The 10,151-nt window shown below is 35.1% G+C and overlaps 1 protein-coding gene across 1 annotated transcript in view; it reads right to left on the bottom strand.

Annotated features, from left to right (window-relative positions):
- The window catches only part of si:ch211-197l9.2, a 71,193-nt gene extending 64,600 nt beyond the window's left edge, over positions 1–6,593 (bottom strand). Inside the window, exon 1 of the mRNA XM_073939195.1 lies at positions 6,401–6,593. Coding sequence (XP_073795296.1) covers positions 6,401–6,472 — 72 coding nt within the window. The 5' untranslated portion in view covers positions 6,473–6,593. The remainder of the gene's footprint in view (positions 1–6,400) is intronic.
- Between the last annotated feature and the right edge of the window lie 3,558 nt (positions 6,594–10,151).

Below are 10,151 nucleotides of genomic sequence, written 5' to 3'. Positions count from 1 at the left end.
TCATTTAAAAATTACATTCTGTCATCCATATTTCAAATGCGTTTATGATTGCCAAAGCGATTTTTCACTTCTAGAAACTAAAGCCATATACTTTGTCAGGACTGCAATGTTGTGTGATACATGGTGATGAATGAAATGGAGATGGGTGCTAATCTCTTACTCTTTCAGCACTTAATGGCTCACGAATGTGAAGGTGCTTCACCTTTGCCCACATATATACTGTATATACACACACACACACACTCACATGTACCAAAAGTGCTCAGAATGTGCTTCACCGCTATTACGTGTTTGTGTTTTTGCCATACAGCAACTACATTTCTCTCCACACATACGAGTCATAGACAAGATGACCTCAGAGGAATGTGAAAGACAGCGTGTCTTTAATTTTGAAAACAATACTGTGATTTTTAACACACAACTCTCAGAAGCTATGCAAATACTGATGGGAATGTCCATGTCTGTCTATGAATTGACGTGTCAATAAGCTTCATTGTTTGTGTCAAATTCTTACAAAAGTGTCAAGCGTGCTAGTACTTTTACTGATTAGTTTTGCACGGCCGATGAGTTGTTTTGATGGAGACACAGGTGTATGTAAACGCAGTGATTTATTATACCACTGTCATCTAAATATTAGACATGTTATCGTCCACACTTACCAGGAGCTCATCATCTATTGTGTAGCACAAGAGTATTTATCTTTAATATGTTACATGTAGTGCGTACAAATCCAACAGCCACTTTAAAGGAAAGCGTTAACTACTATTTATGGTGACTCTTTATAATGACTGCACACTATAAATCGTTTGTTAAGCGTTTGCAAAATTGTTCATTCAGCATTTGTTAAGCAGGAAGTCTAGATTAATAGACATTAGTAAGCAGTTTGTAAATACAGCTACAAACACTGTAATCTTGGCTTTTTATAAGCACATGTATGGGTAATGTAATATATATTTATACAACAGTTCTGTTTGGTTCTTGAATCTGATTGGCTGATAGCCATGCAATATTTTACCAGTAACAGCACTGGTACAGCCTCTTCACCCCTTGTGTATTACTCCGCCCACATACAGCAACAAGCAGAGGACACTGTACAGTATGACATATATTGCAGCTGTTGGGCAACAATGTACTTTTGAGGCCGTTTTAGTTGAGAATGTAGATGTTTAGATTGGAACTATGCTAGGGCACTTCAGATCACTTTGGAAGGGCACTTTCTATTCAAGGCTAAAAAGGGCATGTGCACTGCACAGGTTGAGCCCTATGTGTGCACGTGCCTGTCTCTGAATGGCACTGTTGAGAATCGGGAGAGGAAAATAACTGATTTTAAAAAGGCACAGTCTTATAAATAAACTGTATAGTTGCAATCTATACAAAAGAGAGAGATCGACTTAGAATATCACTTACCAGTTTAATAATTGATCAGCTGTAGTTAGAAATCACACAGTTTTAATCTTCTAAGCAAGGGCTCATTATGCTGTCCTGGCGCCATCTTGTGGATACACAACGTCAACCGTCTTTGACTTACCGTATGTCACACCGAAAGCGGCGAGAGCGTCCAAGGTCGCTCTGGCCGCCCTGGCGACAACGCTGTCTGCCTTCAGCTCCGGCGGCGAGAGCGTCAAAACTCGCTACATTGATCTCGTACTTAAAGGAGCCGTTGCAGCATTATCAGTTACATTCCTGCATAAGACATGTTTTTAGCGTGAAAATGTTGCGCACTTCTTATCAAATTCATATAACAATGGATGATCAAGTTGCATGTGGTGTGGCTTTGCTCTATTTTTCCAATATGTGTCCATATGTCTGAAATATCCTGAAGCAGCAGTACTGTTTTGTACTGTCACATCGCGTGAGATTCCCGCTTTTTAAAGATAAATTTATATAACATTAATGAACATCAGTAACTCGCCAGTAACTTATTTAATGTATGTTCCTGTAAGAAAACATTGTAAATAATTGGAAATCCGGCGACCGCAATAATCAAACCCTTGGGAACAACTGTGGTCGGAACCAAAGTTCACAGGTCTGTGTTCCCTGAACTACTATCAAGCGGTGGACGTCTTTATTCTGATTGCTTGCCGCCGAACCGCGTCATAGCTCATTACCATAAAGTTGACTTCATTTCAACTCTCCTCGACGCTCACGCCGGCGAAGACGCGCCGCGCTGCTCCTCGCCGCTTATTATCGCCTATCGCCGCCGGCTCTCATTGAAAATGAATGACTTCCGGCTACTTTGACGCTATCGCCGCTTTCAGTGTGAACGTGCGGTAATGGACGCAGACGCGATGTCTCTCAGAAATTTTAAATATTTTGAACGGGGCACTATCTATTTAAATAAACTGCATAGTTGCAATTTAAACAACTACATTATCCACTAAAAAAACCCCAAAGTACATTATGTTGATCAACAGCAGAAATATGTCAAACTTTAGTGTCCTCTGCTAGTATGTGGACGGAGTAATACACAAAGGTGAGGAGGCCTTTGTGTGCTGCTACCGGCAAAATATCTCACGGCTATCAGCCAATCAGATTCAAGAAACAGACAGAACTGTTGTATATATGTGCTTAGAAGTCAAGACTACTGCATTTGTAGCTGCTTACCAATGTCTGTTAATGTAGAGGTAATGCTTGCACTATTTGTTAATGCTTAGTAAATTATGAATAGTGTGCGGTTAATTTATTAAGTGTTACCCTATTTATTTCCCTCTGTATTTTATACAATATATTGTAGAATGTCTAAACATTATTTATTCTCACTATCAATGCTTACTAGCAGTTAGAAATATCAGTATATTATTCCACCAGCTGCTCTAACATAATGCCCCTAAAAACATGAGGCATAAAAAAAGAGAGAGAAAAGCGTATCCCCGGTTGTTTCATGTGCCATCTTTATGAGCTATTCCTGTAGCGATCACATCAAGTGAATATACAGTAAACCTGGTCACATGTAACACAGCTATGTAAAGCAAACATGCACTTAGAGATGTGGATTTTGGACTCATTCTGTCTGTTGATATTGGACGTGATTGATCGGTTCTCACTGTGGTGTTATGGTGCTTTACATAATTGTAATTAAATAAAAAGAAATGTATGGTGACTTTTACTACATTTGTATAGATCACATGAACTGCACTTCAACGGTGTCCTGAATCTGCTCATTTGTAAACTAGCAATATATGCGAGAGCTCACTAATTATTGAAGACATGTCACTCTGCTCTTTTGTGACGGGGAGTTTTTTTTTTTCTTTTTGACAAACCCTTTGGGAGAAGCTTCGGCTTCCTCTGTGTGGAGGATGGTGAGAATATCAATATGTGAATTATTTGTTCTGCATTAATCTGACCTAAAATGTGAACTGAGCTTTATCAGTCAGTGTCATTGATGAAGATGATTATAATTAAACACAGTACATAACTAAAAGCTAGCGTCCTGTGTCTTTGATGAATGAGACAGTGCTGGTTTAAGATTGGAATTATAGCATGACTTAATACGGTTTATTCTTTAGAAACTTAAAACACAAATCTCAGTAACAAAATGTTCAATGTTCTTATAAAAACATCTCAAAGTTCACAACTTACAAACTAGATGTTTTACTGGTGTTTTATTTCTTGCTTATGCAAATGTTTGAGCAGCATTCATTCATTTTCTCTCAGCTTAATTCAGTGGTGGGGAAACTTGATCCTGGAGGGCCGGTGTCCTGCACAGTTTAGCTCCAACTCTAATCAAACACATCCGCTTGTAGACTTCAAGTGATCTTGAAGACACTGATTAGCATGTTCAGGTGGGTTTGATTAGTGCTGGAGCTTAACTTTGCAGGTCTCCGGCCATCCAGGATTGAGTTTGCACACCCCTGGCTTAGTCTCTATTTCAGGGGTCACCACAGCGGAATAAACCACCAACTACTCCAGCATGTTTACACATTGGATACCCTTCCAGCTGCAACCCAGTACTGGAAAACACCACTACACACTCATTTGCACACACATTTAGTTTACTCAATTCCCCTATAGGGCATGTCTTCGGACTGTGGGGGAAACCGGAACGCCTGGAGGACAGACTCCACACAGAAACGCCAAGACTCAAACCCCTGACCTACTTGCTGTGAGATAACAGTGCTAACCACTGAGTCCCCATGCAGTCCTTGAGGAACATTCTTTTTTTATAAGTTTGAAGACTTTATGGGAATATACTTATGTTATGAATGTTCTGAAAGGAGGTCACATTTTTTATAACCATTTAAACAATGTTAGACGTGTCCATTGAAAATATTTCAGGATTTTACATTTCATTATATAAATGATGCCAGAATATTCTCAGAGCATTTATGAAACTCAAGCTGTTTGTTAAAGTAGTTTTTGTAACCCTTTTAAATTGCATTTTGCTACACTAACAGTTAAAATAATGGTATTAGTAGTAATTTATGGTAATACATAATGTTAAATCAATAACATAAAACATGGACACTTTTACTATAATAAAACCATGGTTATTTTTCATCATGGATAATTCCCTGTTAGCTGGGCTTGTAGAGATATTGAATTGTTGCTCCAAGGTATTTGTACGTATACGCTATTGAATCAAAATTTGCTATTGAGATCATTTTAAATAGTGTTCAAATGAAGGATAACACATTTGAAATTTTACATTTTATTTAAAATAGTCTGAATACTTCAAAAGGGTAATGTAACAAAACACCTGCAATAGCTGCTATGGATTTTTGCTGACTACATTAAATAACGGATAAGGAACGAGACTCATGAAATTAGCACAGCAATTATCCTCATTAGGCATGGGATGATAACTGTTTTCAAGGTTTACTGCGGTTTGGAAAAGTCAAGGTTTTAAAACCGCCAACATTTTCTGCTATACAGTTCCTAAGGTATGTGTAAGATTTTTTTATTTACATGTTTTTTAGGACAAAAGTATCTCCAGCAGAAAAGATATCCAAAGATGCCGTTTTTAAAATGTAAAGAAATCTGTATTTTTTAAACTAAAGAAGACGGCAGAAGTCAATGATTCATTTAAATGATTTAGCCTGACATGTTTAGTGCATCGAAATATTATAAATGGGGAAAAAAGATGTTGTTTTTTACACAGACATTTTAAAGGAATATATTTTAGAGCAGTAATCACAATACCTTGATATTTTTATCCAAGGTTATCATACCGTCAGAATCTTACACCGGCCCATGCCTAATCCTCATCAATTCTCCCTTATTTCATGAACAAAAACCAACCATGGTTTAGTTATGCTTAACCACGGTAAGCCTATATGTGTAGTAAATCTGTGGTTATACCAATGGTAATCAATCTGCCGAATGTTTACTACTCTCTACATTAATTTTTTTGATAAATTATTTTTTTTTAAAGACTTGATAGCAATTTCGGAATAAAAAATGCAAAAAAAGAAACTTTAGATGGTGATGCATTATTTGATATTAAATATTTTAAAAGGATTTTCAAAGGGTTGCTGTAATTCCACACCTCTAAAATGGCTACACTTATCCTTTCAGTTTTAATTAGCATAATTATCAATCAGTCAATCTTTGATTTATATAGCACTTTACTACAACCAAGGTTGACTAAAGTGCACACAAGTAAAAGCTAATTATACAACACAACTAAAAAGCAGACAACGCAAAACATTACAAGAAATATCAATAAAATACAACAAACATTAAAACACAACGACATGTCAGTGCCATGCATTAAAAGCCAATTTAAACAAGTGGGTCTTAAGCTTGGCTTTAAAAAGTGGCAGGTCAGTCATTTTACAAAGCTCAGCAGGAAGGGTATTCCAAAATTTAGGACCTGCCACTGCAAAAGAGCGATCACCCCACTGTATCGTGACAGAGGAACTTCAAACAGAAGTTCATACTTAAACTCAAAAAAAAAAAAAAAAATCTAATGAACTTTTCTAGCCATCTCAACATGTATCAATTAAACTGACAAAAATGCATGTTAAACATTGTATAATTTAAATGTAGTTGAAACCTGATGAACTTATTAAAATAAGTTCATGTGAAACATTTGTAGTCATGACTTTGTCATATTTTTTACAGTATATGTCAGAACTATACTTTCAGATCTGTAATGTTGAAGGCCTGAAATCTTCATTGCATGAGCAGAGTTGATCTTGACCAGTACATTTGAAATCATAGTATGCATGATACACTGATGTATCAGTTGCAATGACGCTGTTAGATAACAATGCTGATCTTTGTGTTTGCCTTTATAATGTCTATTATTACCAGTATCCTCAATTTAAGTATATATAAAAGCAATTATTTCATTCCATCATACACAACTTGTAAACCATCAAACACATGTCTGAACTGACAAATGCATACCGTTCAAGTCAAATTACTTAGGAGTAATAAAATAGTGCTGTTCACTTACCTTAAGGCTGCTTTTCAGTAGACTTCTGACAGTGGACAGGAAGTAGCAATCCCTAAACCTACAGTACCGCATGTCTGTGAACTGTGGGGGAAAACCCACAGGAGAACATACAAACTCCACACATCTGGACGCGAACCAGCGACCTTCTTGCTGTGAGGCCACAGTGCTAACAACTGAGCCACTGTGCCACCCTTAACAGTAAACACTTGAAACCTATTTAAAAACTGATTCTGCAATCTCATTGGCCACAGAATCAAAGCAGGCCAATCAGCTTGTTATGTGGTAATGATGTCAGTTGATTATAGATGAATAATCTGTCAGTAGAGTTTAAATGACTGGGAGAAAAAAAATAGGCTGTATAAATATATTAATAGTAATATAATAACATAAATAATATGAATATATTATATAAATGAAGCCAAATCTGGAGCTAATCTAACAAAATAACTTAAAATAACAATTCAAAAAGTTGAGTACACACACATTTGTTATAAAAAAAATATTTACCAGGGTTCTGCCGGTTTCACCAAGTTAAATGTAATACTTTTAAAGACATTTTTAAAACCTTTACGAATTTATGAATAAAATTTTAGTCTTGAATGTTAAGGATTTTTTCAAATATCCCAGTTGAAAAGATTTTCACTTGCCCTGTAAATAAATGACTAAAATGTAACACATTTAGTCATACAACAATAATAATTTAATTTTGTTTGAATATTTTTATTCATTTTCAAATATATCCATTCACAAACCCTATAACCCCTACCAAGAATAGAACAAGACATGGCTGTCATTTACTGCAGTCTACACTAATAATAACTTAATAATTAAAATCATAGGTCCGGTCGGTATTCTCATGGAGAACCTTTAAGCAAATCTTAAGAAAAGCAATTAAATCCTGTTTTTAATAAAGTTCAAAGCTTCATTGAGATAGATTGTTGGTGATTGTACGGGTGTTAATGGCCAGATTGAATAGCTATAAATGAACAAAGGAAAATTAAGACCTGTTAAAGAGATTTAAGACCCACAACACAACATTTCAGTAGATTTAAGACTTTTTAAGGCCTTAGAATGGGCTTTTGAGATTTTAGACATTTTAAGACCCCGCAATTAACCTTGATATATAAAGTTGAAGCCAGATTTATTTGCCCCCCTTTGGTTTTGTTTTTCTTTTTTTAAATATTTCCTCAATGATGTTTAACAGAACAAGGACATTTTCACAGTATGTCTGATAATAATTTTTTCTTCTGGAGAAAGTCTTATTTGTTTAATTTCAGCTAGAATAAAAGCAGTTTTTAATTGTTTAAAACCCATTTTAAGGTCAAAATTATTAGCCCACTTTAAGTTATATTTTTTTGATAATCTACAACCCATCATTATACAATAACTTGCCTAATTACCCTAACCTGCCTTGTTAACCCAATTAACCTAGTTAAGCCTTTAAATGTCACTTTAGGCTGTATAGAAGTGTCTTGAAAAATATCAAGTAAAATATTATTTACTGTCATCATGGCAAAGATAAAATAAATCAGTTATTAGAAATGAGTTATTAGAACTATTATGTTTAGAAAAATAGAAAAATTCTCTCTCTGTTAAACAGAAATTGGGTAAAAATAAACAGGGGGCTAATAATTCTGACTTCAACTGTATATAAAACAATTTTAAAAGAGGAAAAAAACAAGAGAAGCAAAAATATATAAAATTAAGCAGCTTGTAATTTATTTTCAATATTTAGCTGGAATTAATTGTAATATATTTCCATTTCTAAAGATTTTTGGTGACTAAAATCTTATTTTAATAAACATATCTGTTTTGTTCAAATGCAAAATATAAGACTTATATTCACAAAAATATTCATATTCAAATTGGGGTGTACTCATTTATGCTGAGCACTGTAAAAACATTATTGGAGAAGCCGATTTATTTGTTTTTGCAAACTTGTAACTTTTATGAACAAATTCTAAAAACAGGTCTCTTTGTATTTGATCAGCTACATTCATCAGTTTTGGCATCAGGGCAGTTTTGATGAATCAGTTGGATTTCCTACAGAAGCTGTAGAGGCAGCCATGGAGACTGCTGCATTTCACATACACAAACCCATTCCTTCATTCCAGCTAAACCCTTTTGTAAACACACTTGTTTATACATTCATATATCTATAGATACACACACACATTCCTCTCTCTCGTCATTCTTGTTAACTCTTAGTTTGTACAGAATGACTTTAAAAAGGAAAAAAACGAGTTCTCTTAATAGACAGTGGTTTTGTATAAGACTTTAGTGATAACAAACAGCAGATAAAACACCCAAAGACACTGCCTTTTTTGCAGCTTTGGAAGTGTTTGACAAGGCCAGTCAGATGGAGGAGACAAAAAAATAATGATGGTAAATTTAGATTAAATAGCTCTCCACATTTCTACATTTTAGTTGAACACTTACCCTTAAATAGAGCTGCACAATTAATCAGCAAAACCCCCAGTCATCTTGGATCAAACACCCAAACAACCTGTGACAAGCAGGATCACAGCATTCAGACCTGCTGCTGGTGCAAAGACAACAGCTTACATCAACAGCAATGAATCGCAATATATTTTACTAAATAGACACATTTAGATTTATTTATGCGTTTCTTAGTTTAAATGTTTATTTACGCATGTATATGTGTGTGTGTGCGTGTGTGCTGTAAACAAGCCCTAAGAACAAAATTAGTATAACCATGTGTTTAATTAGGGTTAAGGGTAAACTGTGCAGAGCTATGGACTCTCCAGGAACTCCAGGGACCCCCAGAAGGGATTAGGGCACCTTTTAGAATGGAATCCACCCTAATTGCAACCCAGTAAATATCAAACTAGTTAAATTTAATGACAGCCTTTCACCCAAATGCTCATTTTGTACTCAATCTGAAAAAACAAAGCATCAAATGATTAATTTCAGGAGTGTACTTGCTGTAAAGTGTTGGATTGACATTTCCAATTGTATTTAATGAAATTCTTATTTCCAAACTTGCCTTTCTTATTTTCTTATTTTCTAGAATTACTCTTTAAACCCAGACCCCTCTCATTGTAAAGTTAATATCTATTTATTGCTGTTTCTGGCTACATTTTACATCACAATTCAACATTTTTAAAGAAACCCCCTTGTCTTTTTTTTTTTAGAAAAAACTTTGATATGAAAAGTCTTTAAAAGACTCCAGTTAATTAAATTACACGCAAATCTCTTACTTGGTGTAAATCATTTAAATTTGTATAATTTTGCTGTGATTGAAGTAACCCTCTTTGTCCACATTGTGTCTCTGTAAATGTTTATTGTTACATAATAATATGCATGTGCAAGTCTGCAGCCAGACACTATTGCTTTTAAGCTGGCTAAATAACTGAAGGAGTCCAACATACACCAGGGCCCAGTTTTTCAAAATATTTAATCTGGATCAAATTGGTCCAGATTTGGAAATCCCATATTTTGCTATCTGGATTAACTGATCTATCTTACTTTTATGACAGTTTTCAAAGGAACATTGCTTTGGATCACTGTGACCCAAATACCACATTTCAGGATCACCAAATCCTGTTTACTAGAGCCCTAAATGGAACCAAAAGTGTAGTCTACTGGCTTAGCAAAGAACAACAGCTATAGGCAAAATACCAGTGGTCACACTGTTTGTTTTAATGCTAAGAAACAGAAACACTGCAATCAACAAACATTTCAAAAGTTCACACTTTGCTGACGATTGACTATAAAGCGAATTTGCCAT

This window comes from Danio rerio, chromosome 23 (assembly GCF_049306965.1).
Source record: "Danio rerio strain Tuebingen ecotype United States chromosome 23, GRCz12tu, whole genome shotgun sequence".
NCBI classification, from domain to species: Eukaryota; Metazoa; Chordata; class Actinopteri; order Cypriniformes; family Danionidae; genus Danio; species Danio rerio.
This window is presented reverse-complemented; position numbering and strand designations above follow the sequence as displayed.